This window comes from Ostrinia nubilalis, chromosome 17 (assembly GCF_963855985.1).
Source record: "Ostrinia nubilalis chromosome 17, ilOstNubi1.1, whole genome shotgun sequence".
NCBI lineage: Eukaryota > Metazoa > Arthropoda > Insecta > Lepidoptera > Crambidae > Ostrinia > Ostrinia nubilalis.
In genome coordinates, this window is record NC_087104.1 from 8,644,106 (window position 1) to 8,662,654 (window position 18,549).

The 18,549-nt window shown below is 37.2% G+C and overlaps 2 protein-coding genes across 2 annotated transcripts in view; both read right to left on the bottom strand.

Annotated features, from left to right (window-relative positions):
• LOC135080243 (dynein axonemal heavy chain 10) overlaps positions 1-3,389 on the bottom strand; it is a 120,870-nt gene extending 117,481 nt beyond the window's left edge. The window contains exons 1-8 of the mRNA XM_063974927.1: positions 3,292-3,389; positions 2,664-2,962; positions 2,174-2,350; positions 1,957-1,980; positions 1,436-1,570; positions 1,249-1,304; positions 585-815; positions 88-219 (exon numbers count right to left, since the gene is read on the bottom strand). Of these exons, the coding sequence (XP_063830997.1) occupies positions 88-219; positions 585-815; positions 1,249-1,304; positions 1,436-1,570; positions 1,957-1,980; positions 2,174-2,350; positions 2,664-2,961 (1,053 nt within the window). The 5' untranslated portion in view covers position 2,962; positions 3,292-3,389. The remainder of the gene's footprint in view (positions 1-87; positions 220-584; positions 816-1,248; positions 1,305-1,435; positions 1,571-1,956; positions 1,981-2,173; positions 2,351-2,663; positions 2,963-3,291) is intronic.
• Positions 3,390-4,104: 715 nt separating this feature from the next.
• LOC135080244 (probable serine/threonine-protein kinase nek3) lies at positions 4,105-17,188 on the bottom strand. Its single transcript, XM_063974928.1, has 3 exons — positions 17,167-17,188; positions 8,173-8,343; positions 4,105-7,913 (listed from the first exon to the last, which is right to left on the bottom strand). Exons 1-3 carry the CDS (start codon positions 17,186-17,188, stop codon positions 4,231-4,233), a joined length of 3,876 nt encoding a protein of 1,291 aa, XP_063830998.1. The 3' UTR covers positions 4,105-4,230.
• Positions 17,189-18,549: the final 1,361 nt, after the last annotated feature.

Consider the following 18,549-nt stretch of genomic DNA (forward strand, 5'->3'; position numbering starts at 1 on the left):
GGCCGTCTGTTCAGTGACCGATTTCTGTTATTGGGAGTTTGTCTAATAACTTATATTTTTTAATGTGGATAGACTGCATTAGCTTACTTGAGAAGCAGTCTCGTCCATTTTGTGGTGTTTTCCGGCAAATGATATTTGCCTGGACAGCATAGACTGGCTGGAATCCGGCTCCCTGGCCGTCACTTCGCGGAATTGATTCTCAAATAGTGGTATAAACGACTGAAAATAAAAATGTGATCAAATATAGAATTATTTATTATTGTGTATAAGGTTCACTTTATTTTGTACTATTGAAGATATTTTTGTTGCAGGCCCGTATTATCAACGACTTCCAAAACTGGATCAAACTCGAGCAAAGATTCTGTTCTATGATGTATTGTTATGATTGGTCGATATCAATATTTGGACCAATTACAGGAATCTATGACTGAGGTTGAAGTTTAAGCATTGTTTTGTGATACGGAATTAGAGATTTGAGAAGAGTAAGATATCGATATTTTGACACTTTTCATGTTTCCAGGTAACATGAGAAAGAACTAAGTCATTCACATTCCCGCATGCAGTAAATGAACTTAAAAACTCACCTCTTTAAGTCGCATTCCCAAGCTCATCAACACTTTCCCAGTTGTGGATCCAATGAGTATAAACTTGGACATCATCAGCTGAGTGATCTCATCATTCTCCAGCAGTGGTATTCCGTCCTGCGTCTGCCTCAGAAAGTATATGTAGCGACGGTTGCGATGGGTGTTCTGAGGTGTGAACCCTCCGAATACTGGTATCAGTTTTGGATACTGGATTATACGGGGTATGGAGCGCTAAAATTTTTATTTTTATTATTTTAAAGTGGACCTTGAGACACTAGAAATAGGCACTTCTTTCCCACTGGGCGGTCTGGACACGTGCCCAAAATCACGGTTTCGAGGGGGATCCTGTCTCTTCTGCTCTCAAGTTTAAAACAGTAACTTGAATCCAGGGCACAGAGGGCTCTGGTGGATTTTCTATTTACTGAGTGTAAATGAGATAAGTGCAGTATGTAAATGAATATACGTGCATCACCTTCTAGAAGTGCAGAGGAATATCGAATAGTACCTATGAGAGATCAAGCTAAATAATGTGGCATCATAAGTCGCTGTATTAGATGTCATATTACACTACGAGAAGCCTACTGTGTGCTGGCAAGTTATATTGTCTAATTATTCAATTCTACGAATAGCTTCAATAATAACATGTTATAGCGTGTGTTCTTACAATAACAGTATAGAATTCCAAAGTCCCGTCGACATCAGGATCCAAATCCTCGGGTGCTAAAGAAATCAGATATAATTTTAAAAATATTTAAAGAGTTATTCTAGAGGTCTCAGATGTGATTTTACACTTTTTTAAACAACTGAAATACTACTAAAGGAGGTCAATTTGGAAAATATAAAATACTTACGAGGCGGAAAAGAGTATTTCTCTTCTGTGATACGAGGTTTCTCTTCTTCCTCGACGTGTTCCAACTCGTATGTGCTTTTAGGGTCCACCTCCTCTTCCTCTGTTATCGTTCCCGCCGCAGTTTCAATGTCGAATTCTGTTGGAAATAATTATATTAAAATCTATCTGAGGATAAGAAAAATTTTACTACTTAGTCAAATATACAGTGGGACAGAGCTAAGGGCTCATCTCATACCATACAAGGGTATACATAAAAGAAGAAAAGAGCAAAATAAGAAATATATTTAAAAGTAAAAGAAAATAAATAATAACCATTTGGCAATCCACCACGCCATGGGATGCAACAGGAGTGGGTTAGGAGATGTGGATAAGGTAAATCCCAGGATCAAGGTCAGGATCAGGATCACGATGAAAAAAGTTGAAATAAAACAAAATCAATAAAATTATAAATGGACAAGGATAAAATAGGAGTGGTTGTAGCTATAAAAATTACATCATCCGAAATATTTTAATAATAATTACCTTCTTCCACTTCAGGTTCCATGTCTGTGAAAATAAAAAAAATAATAATTTAAAAAACAAAAATAGAGGGATTGATTTGCAGTAAAGTTTTGTTAATTTAATAAAATATATTGTGCTACTCAGAACTACTACTACAGTTGAGTTGTTACAACCGTACCCAGTCTCCCCTACTACTTTTATATTTTATTTAGGTAACGCTATCTGTATAAGGATTTACCTTTGACACTTTTCATACTTTTCATGCTTTTCATGCTCTTCATACTTTTCATGCTCTTCATGCTTTTAGCGCTCTTCTTTGATAGTTCTTCCTCTGGCTCTGGAGGGGGCGGTTCTTTTCCTTTCTTCTTCTTCTTTTTAGGCGGCGGCGGTGGTGGTACAGGAGGCGGGATGATTCCTGAAGTCATTAGTTTTCACATTAAATAAAAAAGACCTAAGTTAGGTATGGCCAGGATAAAAGGTAAAGTATCACTGTATGACTAAAATGTTCCTGCTGTATCTCTGTATGACTAAAAAGCTGTAGATCCTAGCTACACAGGCGTTGCAGTGGTGGGAATGAGAGGTGGGATAGTCCCATGTATAACTAAAATTAATTAATTCCTATGATAATGTCAGACATTTGTGCTGAAAAACCTCAACATAAAGATGCAGCTACTTAACAATTCAAACTTATAATGTAACAAATAATATAAAGTAAGTAACACACTTACTCCATTCCGTAAATTCTATGTCCTCATGAATAAGTTTGTCGACAATTATCTTTGTGACATAAAATGTTCTTTTGTCCAACGATTGTTCGTTAGGCTTCAGCGGCTGAGTGAGGAACGTAGTTAGCTTCTCTTTAGCTTCGGGTGTGTCCATCATATTGTAGAACAACTCGTCATCGTCCATGCCAATGTATGAGAGGACTCGTTTCTTCAGCCATAGTACTCGAGGGTCGGTTTGGAGGTCCAGCAGAGGCAGCTCATCAGCTGTAGCATCAGACACTGAATCGACGTCTGCATCCATTCTAATTGGAACATAAATTGCTTTGAAAACTTGTCACATAAAGAAAGTAAAGAAGTAAGTAGGTACATATGATAGTAAACAGTAATAATAACTAACGTAATGTAATACTTAGATTAACTACTTATTTGTAAACTGAATCTCGTTGAAGAATAGGAGGACAAAGTACTTATGTTGCCTATCAAATTGATCGCGTCTGAACATGTATTGCGAATAGCATGGACCTATGTTAAGTGCTAAGTTTTTGCTATTTATCAACTTACTTTCAACATTGAGCATGAGCTGCTGAAGTATTAAAACTTCTGCATGAAATTGTAATGTAAATGTACTTACTTGAGCAAATCGGTATTCCTTTGAATTGAATTCACAAGACTTATCACCTACTTTGCCATTTAAAACGTAAACTCTAAATTAATGTTATTAAAACTAATCAATAAAATTAAGTTTAGTAGTAACCAAGTAGCAAAGAAACAACTGAACCGTTTATTTGTAAACAATCAAACAAGTTGTGGATGTCATGGAAACAATTGTGACAGCTGTTTTTGACAGTTACAAAATTTCGCGGTTGTAATGATACCACGACAGAGTGCACCACTGAAATAATTATTTGTTGAAAACTTTATTAACTTTATTGCATAATAATCAAGGAGTGCAAAAGACGAACTTAATTCCGTATGACATTATCTTCCAGTCAAACTTTGGGCGGCCAAGTAGATAGTTCTGTTCGCGGTGCATTATTTATTATGGGTTAAGTAAAGACAATTTGTTTTTGTTTAGAACTAATAGATGGCATTGTATCATGAAATTAATGTTTCCGCTCACCAGCTGGCGCCACCAGCGAGTGATCATAGTGGCGCCACCTGATGAGGGAAATAAAATACCTCAGAAATTCAGAATAATTATTGAATATTAAAATTAATTTAGTATAATATCGTTACAGAAATAAATTAATCCTTGGACATTACACTGTCCCATCTAGTCCCAAACTAAGCTGTACACCATTTTGTATTGTTCGGGGATTGAACCCGCGACCGCGACCTTTTTAGGCCAGACGGCCCCGTTTTAAATAAAAAAAGTTGGTGCTTACGAAAAGTTTTATGCACTGGAAACTTATACATGAATAGGAATTTGAATAAAAATACAATGAATATAATGATTTTTTAATATTATCATAACTTACAAAACTTAAATAATTTGGTTTTATTTACAATAATAAAATCTAAGTACCTATTAGATATTTTCTTAAATAAATAAATTGCTCACAACTATGTCTTAAAAAGTAAATTGGCGTGATGGGACAACTTTAGAATACCCATTGTTATTTTCTTCAAGCTCTAATCTCGCATTAACGTTGTCCTGTCTCGACTGTAGTTTCCCAACTGATGATTGAGGAGCCGAATATGACGAAGGACCGGCATATAAATTATTTACTTCATTAAACTGCCTATCAAATTGCTTAGCTGAAGGCGTGTGATCAACAGAATAATCTACACTAGAAGTTTGAACTAGCTTTTGCTTAGGACTTCCAAACTCATCAATCTGGAAAGCATTTAAAATTTTTTGTTGTTCCTTTTCATCTTCTAACTGATAGCTAACTGAAGGAATAAATTGGAATGCAACGACATTCGGAAAATCGTTTCCCTGAGTTAATTTAGCACTCTTTTGACTACCGTCAATATTCAGTTGCACTAGGTTTCCGTTAGTTTGTATATTTTGTGGAAATGAGTTGTCTAGTTTTGTATAGACATAGTACGATTCATCCTTTTTATAGGTCACAAGTTTATTGTCTGATAACGGATGGTTTATCGTCCCTACAATTTTATCTTGTAACTGAGCAGAGATGCCATTATTTGTACTTATGAATTTACTAAAGTTCTCTTGACTGTTAAATTCGTCTAATTCAGTTGTGGGAGATGCTTGTAGCTTTCCAGATGTGATGGGGATGGACTGTGATTTGATAATTTCCACATCACCATCAGGGGCCCTGTTATTGTTATTACTACTTACAACATTGTTATTTTGGCTGGAAAAGTTTTCCTGTTGTTGGATTTTACTAGACTGTACATTTCCATTATTTTGTCCATTGTAATACTGATTAGTCACTTCGGGAACTGGAAGTTGGTATAACTGGCCACTGTATACTTGTTTAGAATTAGACTGTACTGTGTTATATTGCACGCCTGTGCCGCTTTGTAAGCGCGCGGACTGTGGTTGATTAGTGGTTTGTGTCGACCCATAATTATTCTGAACTCTTTGGCTTGATTGAATTTGGTTTTGTGACAAATTATTTGTTCCAGAATCTCTATACTGATAACCCTGATCTTTTGTTGTAGTTTGAACTGTGGATACAATGTTCGCAGATTTATATGCCTGATTGTTTCCTGAATATTGTGAGGATGTGAGTTGAGATATTTTATTTGTGATATGCGCTAAATCATCATTATTAATGTTTTGAATTGGTGCTCGTAACTGTGCTGACTGTTCTTGATGTGCTGTGTTGCTGTATTCTTTGGCTACGTTGATTGAGTCTGCCAGGAGTGAAAACACCAGTGCCTGTGAATTAGAAATGTTGGTTGGTTTATCTACGACTATTTTTCCAATAGGTATAAAACTTGCACCATTTTTCTTTGATTCTGCATTGTTAGTTAAAACTAGATAGTTACTGCTGCCAGTATTTAATATTTCAAGATGATCAAAATTGTTTTCGCTCTGATTTTTAAACAAATAAGTGGCAATTGTTTCGGGTATTGAAATTTTTAATGAAACTGTTCTTTCGATAGTGTTCGTGGGAACTAATGATTCTTTATAAAATGGCAAATTTGAAAGTTGATTAGAATTTTGATTATCGTTAGTAAATGTTTCAACCGGAGGTACTAGATCAGTGGACGGGGTAGCTACCAGACGAGCACTTTTAAGCTCCGTTGTAGGAAGCTGAGAAGTTAATTTTTCACCACTGTCAGTACTAATAGGTTCGGGTGGTAAATAATTTTCATCAACATAATCTACGACATTTATATCACTTCGGTACTCCCCAAACTGGGGAGGAGATGCAGTTTTCAAGAATGTCCTAGTATCTTTTACAATATCATTGACTGTAAGATCTAATTTTTCTTTGGTAAGTATGTCAGTAAACGTAAGGTTTTTATCATTAGTAACGGTTTGAGATTGTTTTGATTGTGGAAAATCTGAACTGCTTAATACTTCAGTAATTGGAACTGCGTAAGTTGGCGATGGTGTAGTGGGAGCGGCTCTTAACTGCTCACTTTGATATGATTCTGGCTGTTGTAGAGTAGGTGGTGCTAGATATTGCCGAGATAAGACAGGTGAGCTTTGTAAAGGTGGCAGGTAAAGTCTTGAAGAAGGATTGTATGTTGTAGGAGCAAGGTAAAGTCGTGAAGCTTGCGTAGGTGGCAATGATGTCGGTGTTAGATATAAGCGAGATAAGGTTTGACGGGGTGTGGTCGGTGTTAGATAAGCCCGAGATGGTTCCTTAGATGGTGAAACTATCTGTTTTGCTGCTGCTGTCGTAGGTTTATTATAAACATAAGGCTGTTCCGATTCTGTTACCAGTCTTGCTGTTGGCTTATTGTAAACATAAGCTTGTTCTTTTTCTGCTACAAGCCTTGCCGTAGGCTTGTTATATACATAAGGTTGTTCTGATTCTGATCTTAGTTTTGCTGTTTGTGTTGTTGGTTTATTATAAACGTAAGGTTGTTCAGCTTCCTTCGTTAATTTTGCTGACTGGCTAGTTGGTCTATTGTATACATAAGGAGTAGTGTCAATCAGCTTTTCCGCTGGAGGCTGCGTAGGTTTCTCATAAGTATAAGGTGTAGAGTTTATTAATTTAGCACTTTTAGATGGTTTCACTATCCAAGTCTTAACTGTAATTCTGGATTTAGGGCCACCACGTTTCGGTTCCTGAATGACTCTTTTAAGTGTTAGTGTTTTAGTAATAACTGTAGAAGGTATTTCGTTGTCTGCACTTACCAGGTTTTGTTTCGCCTCATTACCAACTTTACCATTAATTTCATTGGAAAATTGCAATGGTGGTTGTTGATATGTGTAGGGTTGTCGAACTTGATTTGAATTGTACTGTTGGTTTGTTAAAGGTTCACCAAATGACAATTGTTTCCCACTATTCAATCTAGCAGGATTTTGATAGTTTGTGTATTGTGAGTTTAGTTGATTCAGCTGTCCTCTCTGAATGTTTATTGCGTTTTGTGTGGAAATTGATGGAGTAGGTCGCGTATTACTTAATTGTCTTTGCCCGTATTGTACGATTCCATTGTTATAGCTCTGAGTAGGTCGCGTCGATAGTAGATTAGCGTTACTTATCATTTGTGTAAATTGTCCTGCATGCCCGTTAGAAATAACAGTTCCTGGAGCATTTTGGAGTCTTTGGTTTTGAGCGTATTGACCATATTGCCGTTGCCGTTGAAATACTTCAGCATCTCTTTGGCCATTATTGAATGCTGCGGGAAGGTATCGGGGATCAGGAGTGGAAGCAGCAAATGCGATATCATTGCCTCCGAAATTATTTTGACTGAATTGCACTTGCTTTGCAGGCACGTAAATATTGTTGGGAGGTCTTTCGGGACCAGCTATTAGAGCTCCATTGGGGAACAATTGTCCAAAAGGTGGCTTGTAATCTTGCATCACGACAAGATTGCTCTTCATCGCAGTTTTATCGTAAGGATTTCGCATTGGATGCGTGAGCATTTTCTTGATGTCCTTCATGAGCTGGGGACCAAGTCTTAGGTTTCCAAATTTCTCATTGTTGTTATTGAAAAGTTGCGCTGACTCCTGGCACTTCACGTTCATCCACCAGTCGCAGACGAAGACAGCTTGGTTGAAGAGTGTTCCGTTCGGGCAAAGAAACGACTGGAATCCGTAAGTAGATCCGAGGGTGCAAACGCGGAACACTTGGCAATTGGTTTCCAAGTCAGCGTAGTATCCTGAAACAGTAGGTATTGATACTTTTAGGTGTAGGTAAGTCACTTGCAAAAGGTGTAAAACAATACTAACATGGTGACAAAAACAATTTGCAGATTTCATAAGAATTAGCTTTATTAGGTTAACACGCAGTGGAGCTCGAAGGTGGTAAGGTAGTATAGCTAAGCCATTATTATTCAGCCACACTTTATTTGGTAGATTTAAGGTAACCATGAGATAATAAAGATCGACGACGCTAAATTGAACTCTAACAATACAAACCTGGTGCCTTTCCAGCGCAAGAGAAGGATGTCCTAGGAATAGCGCCGAGCGTAGGGTAGTCGCTTCCAGGTTCACCAGGCACCGCCAGTCGGATGTCCCAGCCATGCCCGTGCTCCTGATGAGCTGACGTTCTGCTGTTCTGAGCTGTGGCCCAGGAGATGGGTAGACACACTGGAAACAACACATCATCATCATCATCATCATCATTTCAGCCATAGGACGTCCACTGCTGAACATAGGCCTCCCCTAATGCTTTCCACGTTGATCGATTGGTAAACAACACAATCAAGTTATTGTATTCTTTCTAATTTATTAGTTCTTGATGGGATGGTCGTTCTAAAATGAGGTCAAAGTCTAGTATCTCTAAACTTTGCGCAGTTGTTTTGATATTCCTTTCAGGACGTATTTGTTAATAAGTTTAACTAGGTACCTACTTAATTAAGATCATGATAAAGTTAATTACGTCATTCTTAATCAAGTAAAGTAGGTTATTCAAGAACAGCGAAGTTCTGGGAATGAGATTTACCTACTCATTATAGAAATTAGAATTTGCGGAAGATAAACATCATTGCCTCTAGTCTTGCTCAAGAATAACAAGTAAGTAAAAAGTGCTCAACTCGCCTTATAATATAATCATTATATTAATTAGTTTGTCCTCAAACATAGTTCAATATATCGGCACGTAGTTTCCACAATGCGTACTATGTTGCAAACATGTGCCAAAGAGATAGTTCACATGGTTTTTGTGCGTTCAGTAATCAGGTGGCAAAAAGCGATTCAATATGCTACTTGGATACTTGCTTCGTGTCTTGGTAGAAAATCGTAATTATGGTTAACACTCAATAATATACCTACTTGGTTATGACTTTACCTAATTCTATTCATACGTAAAACGGGAAATCCAATGATAAATAGGCAACATAAACGTTTTGTTTATTTTAAAGGGCATAATAACCCATTGTTATTTATTGTTGCTCAAGCCACTTTATCCTAGGATTACAAGCTTCCCGAGGGTGTTGTGACAAATCATCATGTATCATCATAATGATGCTGCATGAAATGTTTGTTTTTGTAAATAGGAAGAATGTTTGTATTAAATTATTTCGCTAGGAAAATCATAGCAGAACTTTTCTGAAGTGTTAACACAGAATAAGTAATAGTACAGGTACAGAAGGATTACTCCGCAAGACGATTTAAATAAATGCGAGTCTTGCTACGACGCGATACAGTGGAATTCAGCTCGCACAGCACTACGTACCTACAATTTTATTCACCTACAAGTTTTGTCTCTTTCTATCGCGTGCCTCTGAACTCTTCTTACGCTGTTAGGGTTGCTGTCTAGTAGTGTCTAGTAAAAAAATAATTAATCTACTTATTTGTAATGAGGTACGTATGTAGGTAAGTACGCATTGATTATGGAAAACCTTGGGAGAGGCCTTTGTCCAGCAGTGGACGTCATTTTTGGCTGAAACGAACGAACGCATTCTGAGCAGTAGTCATGGTAGGTTAGGTTCCTATACTATCCTAAGAATTATTGATTACCTACATGGCCAACATACCTTTCAGCATCTTTGGGAAGCGAAAAAAAAGATAAATCCGGTAGATTTCTTTTCGAATTTAAACACTCGAACGCCGCACAATAATATTTCTTTCTCTTTATGTCCATTTTTAAATAATACTTCGATCATAGAATTAGGTACTACAACTGCTACAACGCACGCCAGCGTCCTGACGGGCGCGCGCGTGACACTCGACTGATATAATACCCGCCGGCGGGGCGCTTCGCTGTAGGTAATTATCGGATGTACCGCGCGGAGTGAGCCAGGCCTGGTGTTAACTCACTGCCTGGTTATACTTATTCGTAGAAGTTTATAACTGACTTTAAATCTTAACTGTATGCATTTAGTACCAAGGGACTTGAGTTTTAAGTTCAATATCTTGTATTAAACTTGAAACACAAACGAGCAGAAGGGCGGGCAAATGTTAGCTTTCTATAGGTACTTAACTATTACTAAATCATTGCGGATACTTTCATAAAGCTTCAGCACTACCTACTTCAGCGCTTTTCGGAGGCTCATTTCTTGAGAACAATAAACGCAAAGCTAAGACAAATGGATAGATTTAGTAAAACATATTGTAGCATAATGTCCTAGATAGAAAGTAGTTACTTACGATACAATATTTCAGTGTTCTTCCAAAGTTTCAGCCCATATCGCTTGTAGGCCGGTAACTTTTATGCTTTGCATGATAGATAGCTGTAGTAACTTCGTATAGGGCACGATTCTGAACTATTTAATAGGAAAGCTTTGCGTGGCATTTCCCTTCTTTATTTACCTATACTTTTATACCTCTTTTAATCCAAGATCATAATAAGTAGCTCCAGGCGCGGATCCACCGTTGTGGGCACTGTGGGCATGCCCACAACCCTAATTTGCTTGTTTTAATTATGATCTATTGATAAGATCCATAGGCTGATGATAAAAACGGCTGACTGATGAGCCTTTAAAAAATCGAGCGTGATTTGGAACACAGCCGTTCCACTAAAACGCCGCCGCCACCGACCCACTTGGCTCTCACTTTGCTAATTTTTGGTGGCTGTGCCCACAACCTTTTTTGAAGGCTGGATCCGCGCCTGAGTAGCTCTACCATCCTAATTTAGATAGTGTTTTAATAGTGAAAACATAAGTAAGAATACACTAGTATATCAACATAGGTAATAGGAATGTACATAGAAACAATCGAGCAAATTGCATCAGGCAATAATATTTGTTGAATAATCGCACGGTTTACAAAGTCATAAGGTTATTTTTGAACTTGATGTGTTGATGTCCATATTATTTACTAAGAACTTTTGTAAAAAGCAGTATAATGTCCTATGTTATTTACTAAAAACAAAATAGTTTTTATGTAGACAGTAAAAATTCCCGGAACTGTTCCCCGTTGTTTGATATCCCCAAACGAATATTGAAAACGTGCTGTGCGGTTATTGCTCCATAAATTGGTTGTTGTGTGTAAGGTAATCCAATCAAACTAACTACAGGGGACCGTTGATGCGATCTGAAACCCGAATAAGCCATTTAATGAGGCTTTTATAGGATAAACTGGGTTTAGATTGAGTTCGTCGAAGAGTTCACTATAAACGCGTTGTGCGTAGGTACCATACGCATCATCATATTGTTGTTAGGGATTTATCTAAGTTCTGAAAATATGTTGCTATCCTGTCAAACTGTGAACTACTTATCTACTGACACGAAGATGACGTGAAAATCCTCTATGTGAAAATCTTTTAGGATTAATTATGAACTATCAGCACTTTATAACTAACGTTCAGATTCAAAGATGAAAACTGGGAAAAGATATTTTCACATTTACTATAATGCTAAAACTAGTAATTACGAGCATTACACTAATCTAGTTTGTAAATAAACAGAAAACACAATTTGTTTAACGTATTTTGCACTTTATTAGAAGCGTAACATTATGCGTATTGACCTACACAAGTAGGCATAACTATTATGTCTTACAAATTATGCCTTTTATATTTTACGGCAAATTCCGGCTATCTGTATTCATTTAATTACATAAGATGCGTAAACATAAACAGGCTCGGAATGCATTCATAATATTTAGTATTCATAGCGTGATAGACGTTTATTAGCCAGGTGATGGCAGCCACCGTGACCTGTGTCGACACAGTCACACCTTTATCTGGACCGAATTCTTAATTGTTATCTAACTTTGTCACAAATATGACGCAACGCTACAACACATACTTAGCTCGAAGAACTGATGGCTGTTGGGGCAGAAAAGTTCTCTAGTGGCGACCACGGACGGGCCGGAAGACGTAGCATGGGCCTGTCCCCTACTAGGTGAACTGACAATCTGGAGAAGGTCGCTGGAAGAAACTAGCTGCGGGCAGCGCAGGAATGGTTGTTATGGAAATCCTTGGGGGAAGGTTTTGTCGAACTATGGACGTATTTGACTGAAACGACGTCAACGACGATGACGTAACGCTTTCCATTAATGACGGTGTGCAAACTCTCGCTCTTTAACAGTTTTTCTTGCCTATTGAATGAAAACAATTAGCCTTCCCATGAGTGTGGGCCGATGATCGCTTAAGCTGCTTTCTTAACGGATTAGGCTATTATTGACTGATATTTTTAGCACAAATTACGAAGAAATAAAAGCTTAACAAGAGATTATTATTATTGAAGATTTGTTGAAATAACACGTGTAAAGAACATGAAACAAAATAACGTTAGACCAAGCCGTTTCATTTGTATAATATGTACACTTGCAACGTTTTTGGCATAGCAGAATCAATTGGAAACCATAAGAAAAACAGTATGGTACCTATTAACTTCTGTTGAAAAGTCTTAATGTAATAATTTTGATATTATTTAAAACCTGCATTCTGGGTTTTTTTTGTGAGTCGTCAATGTTCTAATTTAATTACACCTACTTGAAAAGCCACGATAAAAAAACTCTACTTAGGTATCAAGCACGTATGGTTTTTAACACTTTCGCTGGCAGTAGCAATAACACTTCTATTGTGTCTGGAATCTATTCCACAAATAAGAATAATTAATTGATTTGTGCATATCATTAATCAAATGCCATATGCCGCATATTTCAAAGATGGCGGCGATGCTAGCCTTTGTAGGTGACATCCGACTTTCACCCAAACAACAGGCCTATTCGTTATTGTAATTTATACAGTCCACATTTCTTAATGGCGTGTGTTTTCGTGAATCACCCGATTATTTATCGGTGACGTAACAGTTCCTCAAGTTAATGGAATTCTTTTGATGTTGCCGGTGGGAGTGCGTGATTTATTGGACGCGAAAAGTTTCGGTGTTAAGCACCTCCGACCTATGGATTAGGATATTAATTTTGACAACGATCCGCCCCGGCTTCGGACGGGATTTATAAGAGGAAAAGCCCCACCGTTACTTTTTTCTTATATCTCAAACAGATTAATGCATCAAGCCGGCTTAGTTTTCCCGACCTCTTTAACTCGTCGTTATATTATTTCAACAAACTAGCGGCCGCCCGCGACTTCGTGCGCGTGGATCCCGTTTTATCCCCTTAGGGGTGGAGTTTCGTAAAATCCTTTCTTAGCGGATGCCTACGTCATAAGATTTACCTGCATGCCAAATTTCAGCCCGATACACCGATTTCACTGATAAATGAAAGTTAATTACTTATGGATTAAGATTCTGTAGTCTTTTACATCGAGTGTCCTAGAAGACAAAGCTATTAGAGGATGTCTTAGTTACTCGTAATTTATGAAGATGATTGGTTTTCTAAAACTGAAATTCACACGATAAAGATCTATTTTTAAATGATTAACTGGTTCCTATGCTGGTACACTGCCCGTTAGGAAGCTTTGATTTAACAACTCGATTTGATTATCTTATTTTATTGAGTTATTTTACTTTTAGGCAATGTTAACCCCTAGGAGTAAGTTTAAGTGTTTACAGTTCAGTGTCAAGTTAATTTCACATAAAGCTTTATGTTCCTAAAGCTGGAAGCTATGTCTGACATTTAAATATAGTCAGTATACAGGGTCAGCACAATTTAAAAATATATTTAATTCGCACATTTGTAATAAACCTGTGAGTACTTTTTCATATTCATTTACCTATCTTATCTCACATAGCGGAGAACAATAAATTACATAAAAATATTCAAATAAGTAGGTCACATTAAACAGTGAAGAATTCCCTTTGGAATGTTATACATTCTTTACCTTGACAACCTCTGTGCCCCGGGCCACTGCGTATATTGATCAAAAGTTAGGTACTTACTTACGCAATAATATGATTTTTGGCAGAAAAGCTACATGCATTTTCGTGTCAGTCGCAAATAAAGAAAATAATGGCTTCCCTTTGAAGTTGATGAGCTTTTTTATTAACTTTTGTTTGAACTGAAAGAATGATTATCATAATGTCGGTTACATTTGATGTTTACTGGTTACTATTGATTTTATTTAATTGAATGAGTATTTTTGTGTTGCATAATTAGGCTATTAGAAAAAAACCTAGCAAATGTCTGGTATTAGTGGTAATCAGTAATTTGAATTTGCTATGCCACTAAACTAATTTCCACCACCAGTGGCCGACGACCTCATAAAGGTAACAGGAAGGCGCTGGATGCAGGTCGCTGACCAACCGGGCGAGGTGAAAATTATAGGGGGAGAACTATGTTCAGCAATGGACACCCTGTGGCTGAAATGATAATGATGATGCCACTAAATAAACAGCCTACCCTTAAGGTTCGGCCAAACCAACGCGATCACACGCGATCAGCCGGCGTGCAGCGATGGCGATCAATGCATTTAAGTCTGGTCGCCATCGCTGCACGCCGGCTGATCGCGTTGGTGTGGCCGAACCTTTAGACACAATTCCGAAGACTGTCTGCAGATAATAAAGAAAAAAATAAACAAAAACAAATGACGAATTTTGACTAATCTATTTTTGCAACTTGCTTCATATCGGCCCTTGTTATGTTGTTTCGGAGTCGTTGCAGGGCAAGCTTATTTAAGAAAGAAGTAAATAATGATACCTATGCATAATAATATACCTACATAGTAACATATTATTTAACATTAAGGCTTTGGGCCCGTCTAGTTCGGCAAAGTGCCATTCTTTCAGTTCAACTTTCGCGATAATGGTGCTTATTTACAGTTACCAAGACCCATATGGGAACATACATGTATATGTATACATAGGGTGCAATAATAACATACAAACTTAACACGTAAACTTCCATCATGTAGTGTGTAGAGAATGTGCAAACTTTTAATGGTATCCTTGGTAGAATCTTAGACTATTTTATACACTTAATATTTTTCGAATAATCAAGAAGAAATAGCCTTTTGTTTTACTCGTTTATATGATTTACGCTTTACTGTACAATGACTGTGAATTTTTCATAGGTTGTACCTATATTTGGGTGTAATTAAATGTAATTATTAACTATGAATTATCAACTAACTGTAGGAGTATACAATTCAGAAATTTGGAATTTGGTTTTTTGAATTTACGTAGTGAAAATGACATATCAACGCTGGTTCTAATGATTGCTATCTATATTTCTACCCTAGTTTGTTCTGTTCAAGTATTCTGCCATCAAACCCTTTGCCTTGTTTGCAGTTGTGATTGTGATTGTTAGTTGACTTCTGTTAGGTAAGTTTAGGGAAGGGAATCAAAAGCAACAACAACTGTGCCAACAGAAGCTGGACAGAACAATCCGTTTGAATAATTCCGGTTAAGTGTGAAGTAGTTATAAAGCAGATTTTATTTGTCCAAATTGTCTCGTGAAGCTTTTAGCTTGGCTTTGATGAAATCAATAGGATTGATTGTTTCGAAGCAGTGGTAGGGTTAAATACTGTCTTTGGATACTTTGATAATCAAGGGTGCCCTCTTAGACGCATAACATTTTTCATCATAATTTAGTTTGGTATAACAGTATTTGCATAAAGTTTTTTCGCATAAACTTTGATATGCATAGTTTTCTAAATGCATAATGGTTTCTTAGGCATAATAATAACTTTCTCTAATTTTCAATACCATAATTTAAATAATCATAAATGTAAAGAACATAATTTTTATATACATAAAGTTTGTTTTTAATAAAATACTATAAACATAATTTAATTATTTATAACATTTAAAGTCATAAATATTGTCTATAAGAGCAACCAACATTGAAGAGTGAATAATTATGTATTTGTGATGTTGCGAACGATCCTCCTTCCACCTTTATACTCTTTCGGCCTATAGATTTGCAAAAACTAAATTCTCTGTATCATTGTCATTTTTGTTCTTAATGTTTGACCTGTTTCTTAGAAAACTTAAGCTCGTGAAACTACATTCTGTTTGATCTTGAATCCCTCTTATCTATTATAACGCACATATTATACAGTCCACATTTCTTTTACAACATTAAGCTTGCCTGGTCTGAAATTATGTTGATCCCGACTGGCCGTGGTCTCTTCCACGTGGTACTAGTCTGCCCTATACTAGAGTGTAATTTAAAAGCCGGAGGCGCGGAGGGAGTGCGGTCCTCGCTCGCTGTAACATATATCCGGCAGCCGTGCGAGCTGGAGCGGCTGAGGCTGGTCGCCGAAGGCGACCAGCAAGCCGAAGCTGCGGAAGCGAGCATGGCATGCCGGGTATATGTTACGCCAGAGCGGAAGGACCGCACTTCCCGCAGCGCCGGAGATAAGGCAATCCTAATGCTTGCTTGCATGCTTGCTTGCTTGCATGCATGCTTCCTTGCTGCTTGCTTGCATGCTTGCTTGCTGCTTGCTTGCATGCTTGCTGCTTGCTTGCATGCTTGCTTGCATGCTTGCTTGCTGCTTGCTTGCAGGCTTGCTTGTTTGCATCCTTGCTTGCATGCATGCTTACATGCTTCCTTGCAGCTTGCTTGCATGCTTGCTGTTTGATTGCATGCTTGCTGCTTGCTTGCATGCTTGTTTGCATGCTTGCTTGTCTATTTATATTTGTTAACTTATAACATTTTTATATTTCATATTTGTTAAAATTATGGTATTTTGTATATTATGAATGATAATATTTATGGCATTGGTTTAGATGCCAATAAATGTTATGCCTAGAAATCGTTATTAAAAAAACAAGTATACAGAAAAAATATATACTAAAATATTATTATAATAAAAGTGGTTATGGCAAAAAAAATATGCCTTATGAATTATTCTGTATGAACGTTATGCGAAATGATGAGTATGCCAAAAAACTTTATGCACTCTTAAATTATGACAATATTTTTTATGCAACCGAATATGGACCCGATAATCAATAGGATTGATTATTTCGAAGCAGTGGTAGGGTTAAATACATATCTTTGGATAAATCTTTTTGCTTTTCATAAATGTTTTTTTTTATTAATCGGCTTGAACCAAAATTCATAAAAGTACTTTTTTCTAAAAATAAAGGTACATAATTAAAGCTCCAATATTGAACTTACCGAAAACCACGTACTTCCACATTTCAAATGTCCATCCGGATTCCACAGCACACAAAAAGTTTCAAAGTTTCACTGGCCACTGAACACAAAAAACTCAAAGGGGGTGCGACATAGTGACGCGAGCGTCGGCGTCGCGAGTGTTAGCGTTGCGCTGGCGCAGCTAAAGTCTTTCGGCAGCAAAACCCTACCAACGGGCGTGGGAGATGGTATTGCATATTTCTGCTACGATTGTCAATTGTACGCTATCGGTAGGCTATCATTAGGAATTTTATGACGTTTAGTTAGGTGGCTTAGGTACTTAACAAAGTGATAATGGCTGGTGTCTTTGTATCATAGTAAGACCTACTGGGTTAATGCGTTTTCAAATTGTTATGACCGTTTTTGTTAGGCCAAGCAACTGGATTTGCAACATACGTCACTGAGAACTAACTCTTGCTGAAAAACACGAGTAGCTTTGAAACAGGTTATTCCACTAATCCCTCTCTCTTTACTTTCGAAGAACGCAATGGGAAGTTAATCGATATTTCAGGGGATTTATGAAATTTATCCCCTGAAATATCGATTAACTTCCCATTGCGTTCTTCACTAGATCAAAACTGATACAAATCACACACTCAAGAATCACATAGAAAAAAATAGTTGGTATAATTGGTTCCTATTAGGACAATGCATAATCTTGATTGTTTATTGAAAAATCTCATGGTAAATGTTGTTGCGGAGAGTAAACATGGTATCAACAACGCACGGTGTGGCTGGAGCCATTTGACCGTCGTCCCAGTAAAGCTATAAATTTTGACAGTGACTAATCCCTAATTTTTAAGTGACCCCTATGAAAACAAAATTCCTGTTATGTGTTACCAAAATTAGGGATTGATGGTGAAAACGGGCATAATTCAGACATAACATTATTAAAAATAGCCTAGGTCTATGTAGGCCTTCCAAAATATGTAAAATATGTGGGTAATCTATGCAAATCACATCAAATTCAAGACTTTTACGTAACTTACCAACCTTTTTGCTAATTTACATGTCTAGTGGCGAAACACATTCCATACTATTATTTAGCGAAACCCAATTATTCAGATCAGCTAGAGTCGGTAAAAAGTGACGATCGGTAGTATAATAAGGCATACTTCAATAGGCAAGTGCGTGCGGTGTAGACCGATTTTGATTGTCATGAGAACTGAGGGAAAAACTCTTAACCAACGTGTCACAGATCTAGCAGGTGTGTACAATGTACATGACATAATTACATTAGTGAGATGTAAGTTTGTGCAATGATCAGCGTTTACGACACAGTGAGATGACGTGTGGGGAATATCTGACATAGTTTTAAGAGTTTAACTTTTTAGTCGCTCACAATCCATAAAACTATAAAGTTCC